Source organism: Tribolium madens, unplaced genomic scaffold (assembly GCF_015345945.1).
Source record: "Tribolium madens isolate multiple individuals breed KSU strain unplaced genomic scaffold, Tmad_KSU_1.1 Scaffold_91;HRSCAF=231;Tcas5.2_LG7, whole genome shotgun sequence".
Taxonomy (NCBI): Eukaryota; Metazoa; Arthropoda; class Insecta; order Coleoptera; family Tenebrionidae; genus Tribolium; species Tribolium madens.
The window spans coordinates 4,251,538-4,276,365 of NW_025401063.1; the positions used below are offsets into that span (position 1 = coordinate 4,251,538).

The window sequence follows — 24,828 nt, forward strand, 5'->3', positions numbered from 1 at the left end:
TTTTGTAAATTACTGAAATTTTTTTGAAAGTACTGTTTTTTTTAGAATTGTCGGAAATATTTTTTTCCAACATTACGTTAAATTCCTTATTTTTTTTCTTCTGGAATTACTGGAATTCTTATTGAAATTACCGGAGATAATTGCTTCTCAACATTTATATGTAAATATCTATATTACGTCGAATTTCTTAGAATTATCGGAATTAATTTGGAATTACACAAATTATTTTTGAACTATGAAAATTAAGTTGGAATTACAGAAATTAATTTGGAATTATAGGAATTAATCTGAAAACAATCGAATTACGATGGATTATTGGAATTACGGAAATTTCAGTGGAATTTTTTTAGAATGACAGAAATCGGTTTGAATTTATGGAATTACTGAATTTTTTTTTATAATTAGCGAAGATAAGTACTTTTTCAAGATTACGTTGAATTTCTTAGAACTATCGGAATTAATTTAGAATTTCAAGAATTAACTTGCAATTACGGAAATTAAGTTGGAATTATAGGAATTAATTTAGAATTATAGAAATTAATTTGAAAACAATCGAATTACGATGGATTATTGGAAATTACTGGAATTTCAGTGGAATTATTTAGAATGACTGAAATCGTTGTGTATTACTGGAATTTTCCTGGAATTACTGGAATTTTTTTTACAAGTATCGAAGATAAGTACTTTTTCAACATTACGTTGAATTTCTTAGAACTATCGGAATTAATTTAGAATTACAAGAATTATTTTGGAATTACAAAAATTAATTTGCAATTATGGAAATTAAGTTGAAATTACAGGAATTAATTTAGAATTATAGGAATTAATCTGAAAATAATCGAATTACGATGGATTATTGGAATTACGGGAATTTTAGTGAATTTTTTTTAGAATGACTGAAATTGTTGTGAATTACTGGAATTTTTCTGGAATTACCGGAATTTTTTTTATAATTATCGAAGATAAATACTTTTTCAACATTACGTTGAATTTCTTAAGACTTTCGCAATTAATTTAGAATTACATTTACGGAAATTAAGTTCAAATTAAGTTAGAATTACAGGAATTAATTTAGAATTATAGGAATTAATCTGAAAACAATCGAATTACAATTACTGCAATTTCGGTGGAATTTTTATTTAATTTCGGTGGAATTTATGTAATTGAAATTAGTTGTGCGAATTTTTTTCAAGTTAACGGCTCTTCGATAAAAGGTGTAAAACGATTTGAATGCGAAAGATGTTAATCCACTTTGGTTCAACTTTAATTTTTGCGCTTCGAATCTTCGCAATCCTTTCAATTCTGTCTCGAAATTAATGAAAAATATGGTCGATTGTTTCAATTTCTCGCGACGTCTCAGCGCTTTCATCGCGCTTCCGCCTTGCAACACTTAATCGTGAAATTCTGGATGAAAAATTCAACTTATGAATCGTCTGAATTCCGCCGTTTAAGCGCATTTAATTAGATTGGAAGGCCCAGTATTTATCAAAATTAAACAAGAAATAAAGTGACTCGCAGCAGCCCTTACCATTATTCACTGGCGAATAAAAGATGAGCCGCAATCAATTTACATTAACTTGCATATCACCGTTTTGGTTAATCACGTAATAAAACCTTTTTGTTTGCTTTGCTACACCGATGAACGTCTGACAAAAGCKCTGATAAATTACACGTCGTTGGACGGACTTTTMAGTTTTGTTTATTTTTGGTTTGAGTTAGTTCGCAGACGGTTGAGCAAAAACAAAATTTGAATTGTGTCATTAAAATTTTTTACGAAAAGTGACAACAATTTTATCTTGGCTCATTTTTCTTCGTAGAAAATATGCCGCATATGGTGATAATAAAAGCATAATTAAAAAATTACACACTTTAACCAAATTTTACGATCCACAATAGCATTGTTTGTCTACGAAATAAAAACTGAAAGACTGCCATAAGAACCCTTATCGTGCAACGTGGCTTTAATGAAAGTACTTTAGTCCACGTTTATTGTTTCACATTTCACTTAACCACAAAGTAAACAAGAACAAGAAAAAAATACGAGCTCTTGATTAGACTGGACAATAAAATGTTTATTAACATTTTTAATAAAAGCAAATTAAATTAAGTGAAGTGTTACTACATTTGAAAATAAAAACGACGAAAATGAATTTTGAGGAATGTAAAAGAGAATGAAACAATATGTCAAACAAATAAAGCGAAAAATTGCAATCGAGAACGCAGCTCATTTTATTTAAGGAATTTTCAAGTATCCATAAATTGTGAAGGTATTTTTAAGAAAGCAATGAAACAGAAAAAAATATGAAATGTGTAAAGTCCGAAGACCAGAAATATGTATTCGTTTTGAATCTCAAATCATTCGAAATCCCACTTTAAATAATGCAATTTAAAACAACTATCAGAAGAAAAAAATAGTTTTTGCGCTTTGTCTAAATTTTTTTCGAAATAATAATTAACTGGTGGAATATTATCGAAATGGTTTCTAGATGTTTCAAATAAACATTTTTTTTTGATTTGAAGCAAATCTGGAATTACTAAATTTATCTTTGGTTTATTTATTGGAATGACTGAAGTTATTTGTGAATTACTGGACTTTTTTGGAATTGCTGGAAGTCTCCTTGAAATTTTCGGTAATGAATTTCTAAAAATTACGTTAAATTTTTTAGAACTTTAAAAATTAACTTGGAATTACATAAATTATTCTGGAATTAGGAACATTAAGTTGAAGTTATAGAAATTAAATTGGAATTAAGTTGGAATTACAGGAATTACTTGCAAATTATAAGAATTAATCTGAAAATAATGATGAAATTACTCGTACATAGATTATTACTATTATTGGAATTTTGGTAGACTTTTTTTTATCTTTGTTCTTTTTTTATATGTGAATTACATAAGTATTTCTAAATTACTGGATTGTTTTGGAATTATCAGAGATAATTTCCTTTCAAAATCATATTGAATTTCTTAGAACTATCGCAATTATTTTGGAATTAAAAGAATTAATTTGAAAACAATAGAATTCTGGAAATTCGGTGGAATTTTTCAAAATTACTAAAATATCTGTGAATTACGTAATTATTTCTGAATTACTGGTATTCTTTTTGGAATTATCAAAGATAATTTTTTTTCAAAATTACGTTGAGTTTCTTATAACTATCAGAATTAATTTGGAGTTATCGGAATTAATGGAATGGAATTTTGATGGATTATTGGAATTACTAGAATTTTGGTGAAATTAATTTTTTGGAATTGAAATTAGTTGTATACAATTTTTTTAAATTAACGGCGCCACAATATTTTTTTATTGTGGTAATTTTTAAAAATTTTGCGACAATATGTTGAATTTTCTCGTTTTTTGAATTTATTTACACACTTATTATTTAAGTAGAAAATGATCTTTCATCATTAATTAATAACTAAATAGTCACAAAAAGATTTCTGTCATCAATGATTTCCTAAAAGGTCATTTTAAATATCAAAATTAGATCATATATTTATACAAAAAAAACAATTTTTAATTTTTATTATTACGGATTATTTTTACAAACATATATATTTATATTTTATTTTTTATAAGTGTCTCCTTGTCTGTAATGGAATTTCTAATAAATATGATTTAAATAAACACTGAAGTGTTTTGAAGTCAAAGAAAATTAAATTTAAACTCGGGTGTCATCGAAGAAAAATGAAACAATTTTAAATATAAAAAAGAATGAAACAATTTGTCAAACAAAGGAAGAAATTCCAAGCGAGGACACAATTCATTTTATTTAAGCGATTTCAAAGAATCCATAAATTGTGTTTTTGTGGGAACGCAATAAAACAGATCGAATCCACAAAAAATGTAAAGATGAATTAACTCTGGAATATAAAAATRTGATTGCTTTTGAGCCTTAAATCCTTCAAAAACCCACTTAAAAAAATACTTTTTTTACCTGAATGGTTTGGTGGTCCCTTATTAGTTTCTTGACACAGTTAAAAACAAAGGTGAAGCACATTCCTGCCAAAATCAAAGAAAATATGACCATGATAACGATGATGTGGTCGTCGTTCAACGACAGCGATTTAGCGGCCTGAAACGACAAACATATTAGACCCATCAAATCCCCTGGGGTTGTCGAGGATAAACGCGGATTTCCACTTGTCCTAGTCGTAATTTTTTGATTCAAAGCGTGAAAATCCCGCTTAACCTTGCAAGTRAGTCAACAAAGGGTTTAATTCACATAACACACGAGGACAGTCAACTACACAACTACGAGAGTGCGTCAAAAATTCCCTCCGAGAGTTGGGGAAGTGCTTCCATTATAGTTTTAATGGAATTCGCACGTTAATGGCTCGCAATTTTAAAGACAGTCTACGACAAGCTTTTTGGGGTAAAAATAAGAGTGGTTCAAACAAAACAAAACCAACAAACGGACTTAGCCTAGACACTAACCACTCCTCCCTAAAACAAACATAACAACATTTCAGACAACACAAAAACTGATTTCGCGARAACGCATCCACATCAAAGACGCAGAATCKGAAGTTATTTGTTATTCTAGTTAGCCATGAAACAAATGACTGATGGGCTGTCGTATATTACACGCTAAGAGCTCGAACACAATGAGTTCGGGTTTTCTATAACGATCAGAAAGCCCMTTTTTATTCTTTGTGTCTTGGGAGAGAGCAAATGGAAGAGTCGGTTTCATGACCAAACACATCSCGGAGTAATTTGACGCCAAAACGGTTACTTTTAAGTTTCATTATTTACGATTTTTGTAAATTTGAGACATGTTATACGTAGAACACTTAAAGATAAGTGACACGTGTTTTACGGTTTCTTATTTCTTCAATGTACAGATGGAAGAAAGTTTTTTTTTTGACAACAGATAAAGTTTATAATTTTTTTAACATAAATTGTAACATTTTCAATAAATATTTTTTTACATTTATAATAGTTATTTATTCTACGGGTTTGAGTGTAAATCGGACGCATTATCTCACCGAGTGGATCATCCACGAGCGTCCGATTTACACTCAAATGAGTTGAATACAACATTTTATTCTTCGAATTAGACTTAATAAGGCTTAAAGTTGCATTAAATATGTTAAAAATAATCTGACGTTTCATATTGAGAAATGCCAAACAGTTGTCAAAACTTCCTTACATGGGAGAAAAACCGTAAATTTTGACAGTGTCGAAGAATAAAATGAATAAACATATCTTTGTAAAACAATAAATAAAAAACCGTTTTTATTTAAGAAAAAAAATATTTGTATGGTAATGTCAAAAGTTTAAACAATTAATTAAAATAAAAAATATTTTGGCATCGTTCCTTTACAACCTTTAAACATTGATTAATTTATTTCCAAAAAAACTGGTAGTTTACTCAAAAAAATTCTTTAATTTTTGTAAGTCAAACATTTTTTTAACAAAAAAGTGTGATGTTTAAAAAAAAAATTGGACAGCTACAATTCTTGTAACACGCTTGTTGTCTAAAAACAATTGTGGTAGGTTTCCATTAAAAAAAAAAGTTACTATGTTTATCTCGTAAATATAAACAATTATAAACAATATAAACAATGGTCAATTTTTTTGGAATAGCATTTTTATAGCCATTGCACAGCTATAAATTTATTTGCCAACAAAAATGATAGTTTCGTCAAAATAAAACCGTTTCCAGACTTTTGGACCATTTTGTATATTGAAAAAACAGGAATGTACTAATTAAGTATCTCGAAGCAAATTTTTTTTTTAAACAATACACACAGGGTGCGCCAGAACTCGCGCCCCAGAGAAAAATGCCATATAATGTAACCAGGAACATGGAAAAAATGTTAAAAAAAATTTATCTATAAAAATTTCGATGTTATAAGGGTTTAAAGTTTGCACTTTGACTCTATTTATTTCTGTTGGAAAAATAATTTTCTTAGTTTTTTTGCTATAGGCTATTAAAAGAGGAAACAAAGAAACTGTATCCTAAATTGTAACTCTGTTCAATGTTATTTGTGGCTTTTATGGCAAAATTTTTGTCCCTTTATTAAATAATTGTAAAAAAACATATGAACCTCAAAAATGACCCATAAAATGATGTTAATTTTTATAAAAACTCGTGTCCTATCTCTACTGAGATATACAAGATTATCAGTATCATTAAATAGATAAAAAAAATGTCAAATGTCAAAAATATGTCAAAATTTTTTGACAAATAGAATTTTTTAAACATTTTTTTCATGCTCTTGGTATCTTACCTTACTTGAAAATTTTCTTTGGGGCGCGAGTTCTGGCGCACCCTGTATAAGTAGGTACTCTATAGACGAGGTAATGCATGTATTCCGAAAGCTTGTTATTAACAAATAATTTAAAAATATATCGTTTAAACAAAAAATTTACAATTACATAGGTTTTTAAAATTCTCAAAAAATTCATGTAAAAGCTCTCATGTCTCCATACATAGCCAAATGGCCTCTCGTGTGCAGACCCCAAACAAGCCTCTTTACTGTGATGAAATTTGTAAGTAGAAATTACTTTGAAACAGTGTTGTTCTTAAGTAATTTTTGACAATTTTTAATTTTGAAAAAGACCTTTTATCAGAGTTGAACTCTGATATTGAAAAAAAAAAAAAACTCAAATATTGAAAAATGCAGACATTAAAGTATTTAATACAGTGTGTCCCCAGGTAGGTGAACGACTTTTGTAAAGAATAAAAATTCTCGATTTAAATTTTTAATTTTTGGGGTTCAGCTTCGCTTGGTAAAAAACTAATTCCTTCCCTTAGTTATGAAAAATTAAGTATGCCTTGGAAATTTTGAAAAACCTATTTTTAAAAGGTTTAATATAAATTTACGAGAATATAATAAAAAATTATAATACATTTATTTCATTGAATAAATCAATGTCATCAAGATTTTATTCACTCCGCCCTTTATCTTGTAAATGACATGCAGATTTACAAGATTTTAGAAGTTCATCATCGGAAAGATTGAAAATATTGAAGATAAAGCCAAAAATATTATTATAATTTTGTCTCAAATCTATGACGAAAAGATGATAAGACCTGATTTAGAACACTGAAAAACGGTAATTTTAAAATAAAGTTTAGACCTATTACTACGTCGTCTGCATGATCATTATCAAAATGCTTTGTGTTTCTTCTTGGCCTCACAGTTTGAGGCAATTCAAAAGTGGCTTCAACAAAAAGTTCTTCGCCTAGTAAGTGACGCTAGACTCTTAAAATTTTATAAATGCGTCATTTAATCTAATATTTAAAAAAAAAGTTACTAAATTTTGTAAAAGATTTAAACAAGATTCGGTTAGTTGTTGAACTTAACAACTAACTGAATTTACTTTAAATAGAATATCATACCAAAACACTACTGAAGTTCTCTTATTGTCATTTTCAGAGAATAGGTACAAACTCTTAACTTGAATATGAAACTAATAACAAATTTTTATTATAAACTTGTATTTAGTCGGCTCCATTCAGCAATTCCTTTGATTGCATTTAGGCGCGTATCACCAGGAACAAAGAACTCATTCGTGTAATAAAACAAATGATTATGTAATCTACCATTCATTGAATAAGTTTCTTAGGAAAAATCTCTTAATATGTTTTTGAAAAGAAAAAAATAAAACTAGTTTATTCAATATTTTTTATTATAAATTCTTCTATTTAACTTTATTAATATAAAAATAACAAGTACTATCATTAACAAACTGTTCTAAATAAAACACATAATTTCCAATGATTTATTAACATTTATTTCAAAAATCAATATTTAAAAACAAATTTTTCGGTGGAAGAAGAGTACTCTATATTTTATTCTATTTCCTAATATTAGGAAAAGAGTGTGTAGGTTTCGTATTCCTTTTATGGGGTTTGCTAGACTAAAACAATATTTTTTCTATTTTGCGTCTGAAATCCATGCTTTAATGAGCCATTTTAACATCAATTCAGGTGCTGAAATAGACTAGTACATTTTACTTTCTAGAGGTTGGTAATGGTGATTTTCAGAGGCTTGTGTGTGATTTTTCTTATTTCAGGGGGTGTGCATGAAATGTCTGCAGTATTGATTGTTAATTTAACAAAATTTTAAAAAAAATTGAAACTTGACACTTCGGAAATTGGGACATTTGTTATCAACCACCACCTTATATTATTAGGGCAAAAGTTCCTAAATTTTGAAAAATCGACTTTTATGTTAAAAAAGTACGTCAAACGCGCAAAATAGAAAAAAATCGCAAAAAACTTGTTTTATGAGAACTCATAAATCTGAACTCGTTCCCTTACGAAACGCGTTCTTTAATACACTATTATCTAATTATAAATTGTATATAATTTGTGTGGTTTTATAATAGATAAAAATAAACATTTTCTTGTTTTTATTTTGTACGATTAAATTATAATTAATTGATAAAAACAGTTAAGAAATCGTAACAAATATAAAAATTTTCGTTAAATCACAATGATGTCATTCATAACAATCAGAACTTTTTTTGAAATTCATACAGAGTGATTTTTAAAAAACGGCAGTCGCTCTAGAATTTTTATTTATTGCCCGATTTTAAAGATTAAAAAAAATGACTTGATCTGACAATTTTAGATTTTTTCTAAATGTCAGTGTATTTTGGGCTACATTCAACTTTGTAATTTTAAATTGGAACCCATATTTTTTTCTTCATAATTTGGAAGATTTTAGTTTTCTTGGTAATGACATTCGTATGTTACTAGAAATTAACAAAGCTGAAAAATTAATAAAAGCTTATAACATTTAGTTCCATAGTATAAAATAAAATAATGTCACAAAGCAGCAAATGGGAGAAAATATTGCCAATATTTTTTAAAATTTTTAAATTCGATCACATTTTTTTAGCATTTTAATTTTTTATTAATTATTATTTTCCGAAAACAAATAATTAAAAAAAAACTTTTGGTTCCATACTTTTTGTTCACCTTATACATATAGCAAAAAGTAATATTTGAAATATTTGAAACTACACATCCACATGCATCTTTTGTAAACTACCAAAAGGTACAGTGAGATCAAAAATTATCTTTGTCAAGGTGGTCATAAATTTTAAAATAATTGTCGTAGGTTATGTCATCGATGTCAGTGAGTCAAACATTGACAGAATTATTTCAAAAGGATGATATAAGCAACGACAGACGTTTTCCATTCCATGACCACCCTTAACCAAGATAATTTTTGATCTCACGGTACGTATAAACATTGATATTAAATAAATGAATAAAACATAAAGAAGTTAGAACAATTTAATTTATTAATTACGGTAATGAGTAATTTTATATTTATAATTTCCGAAGAAATGCTACTTTTAGGCGATCCCAGGGTTATATGAACTTTGCAGCGCTTTAAAAAAAATTTTTTTAATCATTTTTAAAACCCCCGTCTTGAAACTTGTATGGAAATATAGTAAAAATCTGAGGACTTTTACATGAAAAAAATGTAAAATAAACAATATGTGCAATTGTTCCTTTAATTCTTTTAAAAATCTTGACCAATCGGTTTGATGGATCGATTTAAAAATTAGCAGGGCTGTGGGGGATACTTTGAGCTGTAAAAACACCTAAAAACATTATTCTCCCCATCAATATTAGTAAATACGCGGTAGATTTACTAAAACAACGCGAAAACTTTTTTCTCTTTTCTTTAAATCAATGTTAAAAAAGGATTTTATAAAGACATTTTTTTTTACACTGAGATATCGATGATCACAGACAAGAGGATCCTTTTCCATTTAAAGTCAGATATCTCAGCAACAAATTGTCGTAAAGAGAATATGAAGATAATATATTAAAGGTAAACAAACATACTATCCGGCCTATGAATTGACTTAACTTAAAAAAATTCTCCACGTACGTGGACCAAAAACAAAAACCTAAAAATTTAGATTTTTTTTTTCTGGTGCTATTAGAATTGCGTGATAACCGTAGCACAGAAAAACTATTTGTCAAAAGACCTCAAAACTTAAAGCTTCAAAATGTTTTTTTTTTAAACTAGCTTCGACCATCTTTGATGAGTTGGGAATGTAGGAAAATTTTTTGTTCCTTTAATTTTTTGGAGTATTGTATTTTTATGCGTTCTCTTTACGATAATCGGAAACAATGAGTTTTAAAAGTGTTCGTTTTGGCGTGGAATTACTCCGATTTTATCAGAATTTGTCAAAATCCACCCACCTGGCAGTTGTCTTCGTCCCACCTAAACCTGCAGTTGTATCTGCCGTTGCATTGCAGCTCCTTGGAGATGCAAGTGTCGTCTTCGCAGCTGAACTCGTCGTCAGTGCACTTTTCGTTCTTCTTGTCGCCGCCCTGCTTGTCGATGTCTCTATAAGCCGTGAAATTCGCCTCGAACTTGGAGTTCTCCGTCGAGTTGAAAACGGCGAAGAAGCGAACGAACATCACGTTTTTCTTCGAGAAGACCGTGTCGGCGATGGACCCGCAGAACTGCTTCTCCATGCTGGGTAAGTCGGTGTTGGTTGAGAACACCTGAACGAAGTTCTTGTCGCATTCGTTCGGTTTGTCCAAGGCGAATGTCTTGAATTGGAGCTGAATCTGAGAGAAAAATTGCATGTAGTAGGTTTGTTGCTAGGCCCTGGAGCTGAAAGATTTAATCTAAAATGTTGTCTTTTCAACCTGATGGAATTTTTAATATAAACGGAACTTTACTTTGACAAAAAATACTTGAAAACAATCATATTTTTAATTTCGCAAAAACGCGTAAAGCAAACCGGGCGATATGCAAATATTTAAAAGAAAGTAACTTGGAGTTGAGTGCTTACGGCGAAAAAGCGATTTAAAAACAAAGTACACCAAAAATTATAAATGAGCAGGATTTATGCGTTATTAGCAGGATCATACGCTTTATGATTATTCGAAATATGTTGTGCCACAGTGTTGGACAATTAATTAAATTAATATCGATCAAGGGAGTAAATCGAAAATGACTAATAACGACGATTGTGTTTGTTTGGTGAACGTCAAAATAGAATTAAAAATTTCTCATTTCAATTAAACGTGAAAAAAATTAGGGCTTCCTTCAAAATCAAGCAGGAAATGATTAATTTTTTCACACAAGATTTAATAAAAATTTGATCACATTTCCATACAAAAAAAAATCTTAAGTTAGGGTTTCAGCTAATTTCTAAGCAACTAATTAAGAAAAATTAACTATCTTAGAGAACCGGGAAACAATGTATTTTATCGCAATTAAAAATTCAATTTTTCAACAGTTTTTTTCCTGAAAGATAAACTGACAACAAATTGAAAATTGTATTAAAAAAAACTGTTAATGAGATTTTCCTAACATATTTTCTTATAAATTTCAGTAGAGTGGACAGATTTCAAGAATTTCAGCTCATATCTAAGAAGTTAATTATTTTATAGACGGGTAAAATTTGTATTTTGGAAAGTAAAATGTTTGCGTTTTTATTTTAAAAAAATTTAATTTTATCGCAATTAAAAATTCAATTTTTTAGCGATTTTTATTTTCACAACAAATTTAAAACCGTTTAAAGAACATAATATATTCTTTAACATTTGCAAAGCTGTTAAGAAACAAAATTTATATACTCCTAGTATTTATATTTTTTAATTAAAACAAAAAACTGTTAAAAGAACCTTCCTAATATATTTTTAGCTTCTTATGGTTCTTGCATTAAATTTTAGTAGTGGACAGATTAATAAAAAGTTAATTAACGTGTTAGAGCTTTATGTTTTGGGAAAATCGCATTTTATGGTAAATTAAAAAAAAAATTTCAGGAGTGTTTTCTTGAAAACAAATTGAAAACTGTTTAAAAGAGTAATACATTTTTTAAGACTTACAAAACTGTTTAAAGAAACAAAATTTATATCCTATATATTTTTTTAACGTAAAAAAACGGTTAAAAAAATATACTATATCTATTTTTAACTTTCTATGGTCTACGAATTAAATTTCAACAGATTTCAAAAATATTTTCACTTTAGTTTGTATGTTGTATGTTCTATTTTCTGTTGCATTTTACATTATTTTATAAGTTCTATTTTGCCGTTGTTATGTACTTTCTTATTTAGCACTTTGTCACAATTGAGAATTTTCCCAAACTATTATTAATTAAAGTGTTACAAGGTATAAATCGTATTGTTATTCAATTTTTGTCTAAATGGCAATGAAATTTCACTTAGCAATTTTACCATCAATTTTTTTGTATACAACTTAAAACACAAAAAGAATTAAATATTTTTTGTAAATAATTCTAATTTTACAGTTTTCCTAATGATAAGCGAACAAAACATTTATTGAATTTGTATTTAAGTAGAAGCAATCAAAACTTACAGTAGGTGTGCTAAAATTAGCTTTTTTCTTACATTTCTTGACTCAGTTTTGAAAAAAAAGCAAGAAAAGATGGAAAAGAGTAGTAAGGCGTATTGTATTAAAATTTAATGGATTTTTACTACCACCCCAACCGAATGTAAGTTTTTTCACCCCAATTTCAAAAAAGAGGTAATAATTTTCCTCCCTCATTTGTCAAAATTACAATAAAAATATACCTCCCAGAGGTACAAATTTTGATTTCCCCCATAGAATCAGAAACTGGGATATCAAGAAAAATTGTTAGGTTTTCAAGTTTTTCTTGATGGATCGTAGGGAAGTTATGTGTATTACTGAAGGAAAATGCCTTTGGAAAATGTACACTTTGCTTCGTTAACAATTACATTTTACACAAAAAATATGAATCTTAACGTTTTTTACTACTATCTGTTAAAAAAAATTAATGAATAATAAAATACTACAAAAATGTGACATTTTATTAAAAATAAAACTATATTTTTTTTAGAAAAACTATAATCTGGGAATTACAACTATTTTTTACAAATATATTTTAAACAATTTTTATGAAAAAAATTCATACGTTGTTATTTCGAAAAAAAACGTAACTCAAGAACAAAACAAAATTTTATTCTCAAAACACGATCACATTTTTTATAGCACCTCAGTTTTTATTAATTATTATTTTCTGAATACAAATGATAAAAAAACGCTTGTTCTTGTTCACCTTGTATATTAACTTGAATTGTTGAAAATAAAAAGAGCTTTTTTTTATATTCTTTATATGTACATACTAGTTAATTTCAAATTGAGGAAATAGTTATTTTGTATTCAGTTCATGTTTTTAAAATTACATAAATGTCGTGATTATTTGTAAACATGTTTACATTTGTTGGATTGATAGGAAACAGGATAGAATTACCATAAACCATAAAATTGAAATATTAGTTGTATTTGAATTTCCAATTGATAATACAGCATTTACTTTAATATTAAATTTGAGAGTAATTTCCACCGTGATTGCCTATTATCGTAAATAAAAAAATATATTGCGATATTGTATTCATTTTAATACACAATAACATGGAAATGCATCAACTAAAATAACAATTACTTTTGATTTCATTATTGTTGAAAATTTCGTTGAAATGTTTGTTATAAACTCGAGTAAAAATCATAAAATAAAAACCTTGCGAAGTGACCCTTGAATATTCATGCACTTTATAGCCCCCATTTCCATATTTTATTATAGTACTGTCGTTATTTACAAGCTACTAGAATTAAAATGTCTCCAATTCGTAATTCAACAATCTCTCAACTCTGAACGATATCCAAGTAGCAATTATTCTCTAATACTAATTGATTGGTCGAATTGCCTTAATTTCGTCTTTCATACCCAATCGAAATGCAACTAATTGCAAATTGGATCCAAGTTGGAAGCAGCGGCGTTTTAAAACTTTAAAATATCAGCGCGGTCTTGACTTGAAACCGCCTCAAACTTTTGCTGATGCAGAAAAACGATTAAGAAGTTTAAGTGAAGTTTAACGTAAGAATTCGCGCCACAAAGCGAATTCAAAATTCCTCGCCTGTATGAATTGTAAATAGGTTGCTTGAACAATTCCGAACTGTGGTTACATGAAACATCGCTCGGCTTTTATTTACTTGGAGAAGTTTGTAATCTATGTTTAGCGAGAGTGGCAGAAGAATAAAAAAATTGATCAAATCGTCAGCAAACTCTCTCTCAACTCACCCTTTGATAATCCTTGACTCTAACTTCCCATATGCAGTCGGTGGCCACTTTGTATTTGTTCCTAAACTCGATGATCTCGGGAGGAATGTCGCTCTTCGTTAGGTTGCCCTCCTCCATGTGAAACTTTTTCAGATGACACATTGGGATATCGGGGACGAGCCCTGCAAAAATGGTCAGCTGATAAAATTTTAAACCGATTTGGAACTCGCTTTAATTTCGGCCGGGATTGTGTGTCAGGTTCAACAGGAAGAATAAAACTTCTCACTTTGCTATAAAAAACAGATATAGTCGAGATCTGGTGACATATGACACGGTTGTTAACTTCTCCCTACGAATCACCCTCGTAAATATAATGGACTCGCACTTGGGCTCTAACGTTTGCAATGATGCAAATAATGGCCAAAATAAAGCCAGAGTTTTTACAACTTTCTAGAAAATAAATCCGTTGTTTTATTCTTGCTAATCAATGTTATCGAAGAGTTTCAAGAAATTGCTCCTTCAAAAAATGTGCAAAAGATTCATGTTTCAACAAATACTAAACTTGGATAAACTGCCAAGTTTTTTGAAATAAATACAAAAATGGTGGCAAAACTATTTATTTATGTCTTTTCAAAATTTGACTTTGCAATTTCTCTTTTTTATTCGAATTTATTTATACTTTATTTATCTCTTGTTTTGATAGCTAGTTACGAAAAAATTAGAATATTGAAATAAAAAAGTCAAAAATTTATCAAACCTTTTTGAAAGAAATATTTATTAAAAAAATATTTCTGACAAAAATGCCAATTTTTATCGAAATAATAGACATAAGGTTATAAAAATAGTGACAAAACCAGTCAAAATAGCCTTATTACTGTATAGTTTCTTTGGCACAGGTGCATTTTTTTAAATGTTGTGTTTTTAAGTTGGTTATTTTTTACAATTCTACTAACGAAATGTTTCTTTTAAATTTGGCGTCAAAGCAATCCATGAAAGTTTGGTTGTGAACGAACCATCGTATTGAAAGTTATTAATATCTGATATTTGACACCTCGCCAGGCGTATTAAAAATTGTGGTCTGTCCACAACACACTCATCTCACCCCCAACTATGACGCCAAATTTAAAATTGAGATTTTATCACAATAATCCTTCGCGTTTTTTCTTTTTTTTGTGTTTTTTCTATTTAATTTATGTATACATTATTTCTGCATCATGCAGCTATAGTTACAAAAAAATAAATTTTCGAAAAAAAGTCAAAAATTGATTAAATTCTAAAAAAATATTTATTAAAAAATAATGTATGACTAAACTGTCAATTTTTTTTTGAAATAGGGGACTTAAGCTTTAAAAGTTATAAAAATAATGAAAAAACATACCAACTAAACGTATTAATTCAACTTTTTTTAGCACAAATGCATTTTGTAATAAATATAATTTTTTAAGTTTTCTTTTATTTTTGTTGCCAATAACAAAGGGTATTTATAATTTTTGTATTTTTTTAAATTTGTATTTTTATCACCTTTATAGCCTCTTTTCTTTCAAATTTATTTACGTATTAACACTAGTTTTGATAACTAATTACAAAAATTTTATTTCGAAATAAAAAATCACCAACTAATTTAAGAAACGTACCTAAATATTTTTTGTTTTGTAAGAACGTAGGCTTTCGCGGGCAGAGTCAGGTTAAATTCTGGGTCTTTCTGGGTTAGACCGCGTCAAAAAATGTCGACGTTTTGCCTTCTCTTAGGGCATCTTCAGGACAAGAAAATGGAGAAAAAGGAGGTTGTTTTAATTTGTTTCGCAATTTCGTAATTTATCTCAGTATTTTATTTTTAGACAATTTTTTTGATATTGTTTTTTAGTTAAATGACAAATAAAAAAACTTTATTTTTTTAGAAATATTTTCTTGAGTAATATCTATCTATTTTGAAAATGAACAAATTATTAAGATTTTAAATCTTTTTTTAAATTTATTTATTTAAGTATGTACAGTCGCGTGCAATATTTATATTTATATTTTTTGGCAAACTTATTTTTGTATAATATGAAAATTCGTGCCATAATTTTAGCGATAATAGAAAGTCAATGCACATTTAAAATATTTTCGATTTTTTGAGACAAAAAAAAATCAATAACAAAGAGTAAATTGCAAATTTTTTTCCATAAAAGAATATTTTTTAGTGTCATTAACGACCAAAATTTTTTGCACGCGACTGAATTTTTTTTTCAAAATTTGATTTTTTTAGAGTTTTCTCTTTTTTGGAATTATATTTAAATTTTATTTATGTATCATTTCTAGTTTTGATAGCTAGTTACAGTTGAATTTTCTGGCATTTGAAAAACATTATTTTACCCGGATTTCTGTCTAGACAAGCTTTTTGGCCAATTTTTTTGACATTTTTTTTGTCACCTACTTAATTAAATGATAAGTAAGAAAGACAGTTATTTTTCTTATTTTTTTTTTCCCAGCAACTAACTGTATTTTTATTAAAAATATAAATCGTTATTTATTTATTTATGGACATCTCTCACTTGGTACAAATAAAAATAAATGAAACAAACTTTAAAATTGGTAAGAAAATACTAATAGCAATTATTTAAAAATAAAAAAAACAAATTCGTTTTAAATCTTAAATCGTTTTTTCATTTGCAACTTTCGAGTTAGATTTGTTATGTTTTTCTGTCAATTTTCCTATTTCCCGAGAACTAGGTTGTGCAAGAAGGGCCTCGAACACAATTTCCGACTTAATTCCTTCCACTTTACTAGTATATTGAACGAGAACAGTTCGAAAGAGTTTGAAATTTGCTTCGATTCATAAACCTTTGCCGTTGCCCTTCCATTACCATTTGAAATGCTAGAAATTTCTCTTAACGGTGGTCTTTGCTTTAAGTTCTTTGAAATTCGTTATTTACTTACGCTGAACAGACGTTCCAAACGTTGCGTTTTACATTTTCTCCTCCCCRATGCGATTCTATCTTTATCTTTTTATTAATTCATTCTTAATTCCAATCCTCTCAAGCCGTCAATGCTCGTTTTGTATCAAACGAAGGATCACAATACAATAGAAATACATCGAAATAATACCTCTCTGTGTCTCTTTTATTATTTATTTATCGATTCGCGAATTCAATACTAAAACGTACCTCGTATTGGTCGCTTTTTGTTAAAGATATTACGTTTCAGCTGCTTGTCTCTCGACTATTTCCAGATGAAAAGAAAGAAAATGTGACTGAAATTAAGTCCTACTTACGGCGACGCTTCCATTCCATTACAAGTCTGCATGCAGATGCTTTAGGTATTGTAGTTGTTTGCAATGAAGCAATGTACTTAATGCTCGCAACTTGAAAATAACTAACTTCAACAAACAAAAAAGCGACAGCGAATCTGAATTAATAAAAAGTGCTAACCACAGAGGGATCTGCGATTAATCACCGAGCTGAGTGGAATACGCAATTCGCAATGAAAGCGATGAAAAATTAATGAACATTTATTTTCACTATTTTATAACATAATAAAATTGAACAAACACTGAAACTACTAAGTGAAAAAATGGAAACGTGCTGAATAAAATCAAATTAATTAACAAACTTAAATGAGTAATTAGTTTTTGTATCTTTTTATTGTTATTTACCATGAATAAAGCTTAAAAAAATTTTGTTATTTGACTTTTTGATCGAGTAACAACAAAGTTATTAAAATAAGGGTTATTTCAAATTCAGCTAATTATCATTAGCTGATCAAACGTAATTAAATGTAGTATACGTAACTACATATCTATTTCACAGACCATAGAAATTCTAGTTTAATCAGTTTAAATCGAATTGCTCTATTGTTCCATTTACGAAGGGTCGTAGGGCCTAACGAGGTTAAGGGTTCGAATGATTGAATGTTTCAGTCAAAAGTTAATGGAACAAACAATAGAGCACAAATGTCAACTAGGTATCAAGTTGTATTAATAATTTATTAATTAGATAAAAAATAAAACATCAAATAATTGTAATTTTTAGGTTCATCAAAGTTTTTGGATGAATAATTAATTTCCTGTAAAAGCTCTCTTTTTTCGAAAAATTACTCTAAATAGAATTTTTTAACGAGGTTAAAGGTTTCGATAATTGAATGTTTCAGTCAAACATTAGTGACACAAATGTATAATAGTATTTATTAAGAAATTAAAGCAATTTTTAGTTTTGTGAAAAATGGTGGATGCGCCGGGATAAGTTTTCAAATTAAAACAATTTTGTTTTAATATGATTTTTAAATCATTTATTGGAAAAATAATTTTCACGTTATGGAATTTTAAATTATAATTTAATTGGTTTTCTGTAAAAGCTCACTACTTTTTCCTAAAAATTACTTTAGATTTTAGAACTATAACTTTATAACGAGGTTAAATGTTTCGATAATTAAATGTGTCTGTCAAAAGTTAGTGACACAAATGTGTAATAGAGCACAAATAATAATTAATTACAAGACTGTATAATTATTATTAATTAGATAGTGTTTATAAAAAAAATTAAAGAGCAGCATTTTTTAGTTCTGTCAAAAATGGTGGTTGCGCCGGGATAATTATTAAATATAAAACAGATTTTTGTTTTAATATAATTTTTAAACAATGAATTGGCAAACTAATGATAATAGTTTAAAATTTTAAATAAAAAATGTAAAATGTAAAATATTACTAATGTTTCCTAAAAATTATTCCATATAAAATTTTTGCGAGGTTAAAAGTTTCGATAATTAAATGTTTCAGTAAAAAGTTAGTGACATAAATGTATAATAAAGCCCAGGATAGTATTTATTAAAAAATTTAAACAATTTTTAGTATTGTCAAAAATGGTGGATTCGCCGGGATAACTTTTTAAAATAAAACAATTTTGTTTAAATATGATTTTAAAATCATTTATTAAAAAATGTAAAAGCTCACTACTTTTTCCTAAAAATTATTTTAGCTAGAACTTTATAACGAGGTTAAAGGTTCCGATCAATAAATGTCAAAAGTTAGTGACACAAATATATTAATTAGGTACAAGACTGTATAATTATTATTAATTAGATAGTGTTATAAAAAAAATTATAAAGCGGCATTTTTTAGTTTTGCCAAAAATGGTGGATGGTGGGGTAATTATTAAAAATAAAACTGATTTTAGTTTTCATATAATTTTTAAACAATTGTTGGTAAATTAATTATAATTGCGTAAAATTTAAAATTTAATTGTTTTCCTGTATAAGATATGTATAAGGTTAGAGGTTTCGATAATTAAAGTTTTCAGTCTAAAGTTGGTGACACAAATGTATAATAAAGTACACTTGTGTCAGCTAGGTATAAGGCTGTATAATTATTAATTTGATAGTGTTTTTCAAAAAAAGTTGAACAGCGACATTTTTAGTCTTGGCAAAAATGGTGGATGCGCCGGAAAAATTTTAAATTAAAACTATAAATGTTTTTTGTAAAATCTCGCTATTTTCCCCTAAATTATTTTATATATAATTTTGGAACTTCCTAAAAAAATCGTTTTTTTTGTTGAGAATGTTTCACATTCTCTAGTATAATTAACTTAGTAATTAATTTACATATTAATTATAATTAGTGTGAAATTTCGTTTGTAAAAATTCGCTATTTTTTCCCAAAAATTATTTTGGATACAATTTGTTAATATTTACATACATTTAAATTTAAAACTGTTAAGCTGAAAAAAATCAGCTCCTTCCTTTGATCAGTGTTGAACTTTCATTTTTGCATTTGGATAAGTTTTGAGAGTGTACATCAGTAGAAAATAATATGTTTCAACATTTTAGCTTTAAAATAAATTGCATTTATAAAAGTCATGCAACGTTGTGGCTCCTAAATGAAATGTTTTCGCTTTGAGTGCTTTGATTATTGTGCTATTGTAGCAATCTAATGTAATTTAAATAGTAGCTTGACGACCAGTGGTCACGCTTAAATTGCTCGAACTCTGGGAACAAATTACGTAAAATTTGTTCTCGAACAAAGCTCGAAACAAAGAGACTAAATCTCCGGCACAAATTACAAAAAAAGTGTTACCATTAATCTAAGTGAGCGAAATTTTCAGGAGCAATGATTTTTAGAGTGCTAGCAGAGATTATTGACTATGCCTTAAAGTGTACAAGTTACAAGGAAAGCGATGTAAATTTTTCACACAACTGAAAAAGTTTTCTGAAATCATTAATACTCACATCCTGTGGGCCTGGGCAAGAACTCGTATACCGCCCTGAAGCCCTTATATTCGATATTTTCATCGGACCTGAAGTGAATCCACAAATACCGATCAGAGGACTCTATCACTGGCGGAAACTCCTTCCCGCAGAACTTCTTCTCAATCAGCTGGTTGTATCCATGAAGGCCGTCCCTGATCTCCAGGAAATCATTCGCGCAGTCGGGACTCCCCTCCATTTCGAAATAATCCCGAAAATCCAGCCTGATAAAGTGTGCCGCAGGAGCTGAAACAACTCAGACGTATAAAAATTTGATTTGTTTCAGGGGCATGGAAAGCACTCGAAACATTTTCACCCAAGGGCGAAATCAATTAACGATGCAGAATTTTTCACCCCCTGAAAAAGAAATCGGAATATTTGGCCTGAAATCGAATTACGGTTTAATTAGTTAGGAGATATGGAAACATCGAAATGCTCTCGCGCTTCATTTTGTTTATTTATTCATCTCGACTATTATTTTGTTAATTAATGAATGAATGTTTTAGGTGCATTATAATTTTATTACTGCATTTTATACCGACATTTTTGAAGATGCGAAGGGGTGTCTTGAGGGTTCAATTATATTTTAGAAACAACCAAATTAAACTTTGTATACAATTATGACTTCAGAAGATTCAAAAATCTTTTCTTTTTTTATTTTGGAAATTGCGGTAAACGTCAAACGTTGTGCATTTATACAGGGTGTCCCAGCGATTTGAAAAAGTCCATTAGTGAACTTTAAATGGTAAAATTAAAAAAAATATAAGACATTGATAGATACCAATCTAGTCCATCGCCTATAATTATTTTCAACTATACAGCGCGTCTCAAAAATAAGCTACAATACAAACTGTGTTTTTTTAAATAAAACACAATATGTTTCTTAGCGTTTTTGGATGTAGATTTTTAAGACATTGTTAAACTTTTATTGGTCAATTTTTCCTAGTTTTAAAAATAAGGCGATTTTTTTGACGAAAACATGCACTTTTTAAAATATATTACACAAAAACTAAGACATCTAGAATATTTTTTTTTTACTGTCGCAAAGAAGAAGGTACACGATATTAGGTTGTAACATTTTTTTAGTGTGTTGCATTTGCAAAGATAAACAAATGAAGGCGTTTGTTAAAAGTTCAATAACTTAAAAAAATTAAATAGAACACCCTATTTATTGTTTTAAAATCAAAGATACTTTAATGCAAAAATTGTCTCTTTATTCTAAAAATTAAAGGTGAATAAAAAGTATGGAATCAAACGTTTTTTGCCTAAACTATTAATTTTTTGGAAAAACTAATTGATGAACGATAAAGTACTTTAAAGATGTGATGTTTTATTAAGAATAAAATTTTTCGAAATTTTCTATGGTTTTTGAGTTTTTATTTTTTTAAATAGAAACTCCATATAAAACTATTTTTCTCATAAAGGTTATGATCTAAGGATTACAACTATCTACTTCATATCTAATTTTTTCAAAAAAAAATTTTTTCATAAATTGCAACTTTGTCTAAAAAAAAACGCATAACTCATAAACAAGACAAGACGTTAATTTATATTAATTATTATTTTCTGAAGACAAATGATTTTAAAAAAACCGCTTGGTTCCATACTTTATATTCACCCTGTTTAAACAATCTCACCTTAGGAAAATACAAAATTCACAATTCTTAAACAATGAAATTTTTTTATCGTAGTTTAAATAATGAAGAATCATTAAACAATGGTGTGCCCAATCAAGATAATTTAACCCAATTTGGGAAAAACATTTGGGTTGAGGAAAAAGATTTTAACATGTCATCATCTTGGTTAAATCTTATTAACAGAAGTTTCAACAAAAAATGACATGCCATCTTTCCAGATTACAAATGAAATTTTAATAAAAAATATAATTAAATCACATAATTGGAAATCTCCAGGAATTGACAAAATTCACAATTTTTGGTAAAAAAAAAGTTTACTTGTGTACATTCATTACTTTTGTGGCATTTTAATAATTTTATTATAACGTTAAGCTGTCCTGAAAGAGGAGATGCTATAAGAAAACGGGGGAATGTTTTGCACTTTTTTTTATTAACTCTGTAAATATTGGGGTGTTGAAAACCGAGGGACTTGAATAAGACTTTTGCGTTTTTACTTGTTTTATAGCCTTTTTTGGGTTTTACTAGGTTTTTAAAGTGCCTAATTGTCCTAGTCAAGCACTAATATTTTGTCTTGAAAAGTAATGGTAGATATTGGATCTCTGATTTTTCTTTTCTGATATATTTCTTTATTTTACAAATTATTATTACATATCCTGGTCCATCATTGAAAAGCCATTTTGGGGTATCTAAAAATGAGGAACTTTGACCTTTTTTTCAATAATTTTAATAATTTTTTGGGACAAAATTCCTTAATTTTCATTGGATTTTTAAAGTGCCCAAATGCCCTGGCCCAGCAATACAAAAATCCATTTCGGGGCGTTGAAAACCGAGGGATTTGGATAAGATGTTTGACTCCTTTTCAGCAGTTTTCCCAGGTGTTCATTTTTTGGTGGTCTATTGATTTTCGAGTATTTTTTGGGCGCATAAAAAATTATGATTTTTGAAGGATTCATGTCTTTTTCGGTTGTTTACTTTAGAGAAAATATATAATTTTTTTGTATTCTGCCTTGTTTTGTAAGATGCCAAATATACCTCTTTGATTTGGTGTTGTTTTTTTGGCATGCGCTAAATGGCTTGGTCCAGAAATAAAAAACCATTTTAAGGTGTGTAAAAACTAAGTATTTTGTTAGTTTTTTAGGGCGTTCTTGAAGGAATTTTGCAGATTTCAACAGTTTTTTCGTGTGTCCAATTTTTGTTGGTCTACAGATATTTGGAGTGCATAAAAATTAATGCGTTTTTAAGGGTTTTAGGCCTTTTTCGGTTGTTTGCTTTTGGGAGAACAGCAAAATTTTTAGGGTTCTGCTTTGTTTTATGAAGAAAATGTTCTGGTCCATAGGTGAGGTGCTTAAAAACAAGGCATTTTGTAAGTTTTTTAGATCTTTTTCGGATGTTTACTTTTGGGAAAACAGTAAATTTGTAGGACTCTACCCTGTTTTTGCATTTGCCCAATTTTTGGTGGTCTACAGATATTTGGGTACTTTTGGGGTGCATAAAAATTAATGCTTTTTAAGGGTTTTAGGCCTTTTTCGATTGTTTGATTTTGGCCAAACAGCTCAATTTGTAGGATTCTAAGACGCTAAATGTCCTGGTCCAGAAGTAACATTTTATATACTACTGAACTTTCTCATAATTAAATTTGTTTGGTTTGATCGTTAAACCGAAACAAAATAAACAAGGGTCAGTTTGCTGTCTCGAGATTTATCAAGGGTTTCACTTTGTCATACAAGAAATTTCATTTGCGACCGATTTTTTAATCCAGATGAAAGGGATAAATCTAGTTTAAAATGTAAGTGCTGGATGAGTTTGTAACTCAATAATATTGTTTTCAGTAACGAAGCGAGTCGCTGATTCGAAATCCATTACAAGTTATACGAAAAAGAACGGCTGAAAACGGGGAATTTGAATACGAATCGGTCAATGCTGCAGGAGAAAAATAATTAGAATTCGATTAGGGACCGGAAAATCAATCAAGAAGAGAAATTCCGTGTATGAATCTTTTCAGTGTTTAAAATTTTCCACACCTCTCCTTGCCTCTGTTTACATTTGAAACTTCCAATTAAAGAACCAAACTGAACGCTTTTATTCTTGTTTGCATTATTTCGCTTAATCGGCTCCTGAACCCTTCTCATTCTCACCCTTGTTCATTTTTCCCATTTCTTCGCCTCCTATCTTGCGAAATTAGTGCGTGTTTTCGTTTGAATACGTTCTGTAACCGCGATTTATAATACAGATAACGCGACTAGATTAAAGCAGAGTCGTATGAGCAACGCCAGTAATAAATAACCGAAACGTGCGAAAAATCGGAGAGGAGAAGATTGGATTTATGTTGGAACAGAACTTGATTAATTGCTCGACAGTTGTAATAACTGAAATACAAGTTTAACAGTGCAATTGGCTCAAGGAGTTTGTCTAAAGTTTGCAAAGTCACGAGAGACTTGTTGAACTTGATTTAGCAAGAGGTCAGAGGTTCAAGAAGGAATTATCAGCAAACGGGTTATGTTTTTATACGCAAACGTCACAAAAGTGACCACTTTTATGACTAAATGCAGTAAAAATTTTGTTTTGTTGCCTAAGCGTTCCTACTTTTACCATGACATTAGTGACGTTTGGTTTTTTAGACATTTCGACGTCAGAAAATCATAACCGTAGAAGCTTAAAAAAAATTATGTTTATTTTTTCAGTCAATTCACACATATTTAAAAAAAAATCAATAGGTTTTAAAGTTGTAATTCAAAATGGTATATTGTTTTTTAGGAGTAAAAACATCGTTTTTGTGACGTGTCTGTAGACAAAGACTACAGCAAAATAATTAATTTTTTTATTTCTGTTTATTTATTATTAAAAAACAAGCCATACTGCTAAGTCTATTAATTAAGTATCAATCATGTATCGATACAAACAAAATAAAAAGCAAATTAAATAATTTGGTTT

The 24,828-nt window shown here is 28.6% G+C and overlaps 1 protein-coding gene across 4 annotated transcripts in view; it reads right to left on the bottom strand.

The window, feature by feature from the left end:
• Positions 1–24,828, bottom strand: part of LOC123011473 (neuropilin and tolloid-like protein 2) — a 149,934-nt gene that overhangs the window by 8,976 nt on the left and 116,130 nt on the right. For 2 of the 4 annotated variants that reach the window (XM_044408917.1, XM_044408915.1), the window contains 5 exons: positions 20,243–20,506; positions 14,066–14,226; positions 10,185–10,559; positions 4,439–4,447; positions 3,939–4,076 (listed from right to left, as the gene is read on the bottom strand). In XM_044408917.1, the coding sequence (XP_044264852.1) occupies positions 3,939–4,076; positions 4,439–4,447; positions 10,185–10,559; positions 14,066–14,226; positions 20,243–20,506 (947 nt within the window). The remainder of the gene's footprint in view (positions 1–3,938; positions 4,077–4,438; positions 4,448–10,184; positions 10,560–14,065; positions 14,227–20,242; positions 20,507–24,828) is intronic. The other 2 variants (XM_044408916.1, XM_044408918.1) reach the window with 2 other exon arrangements.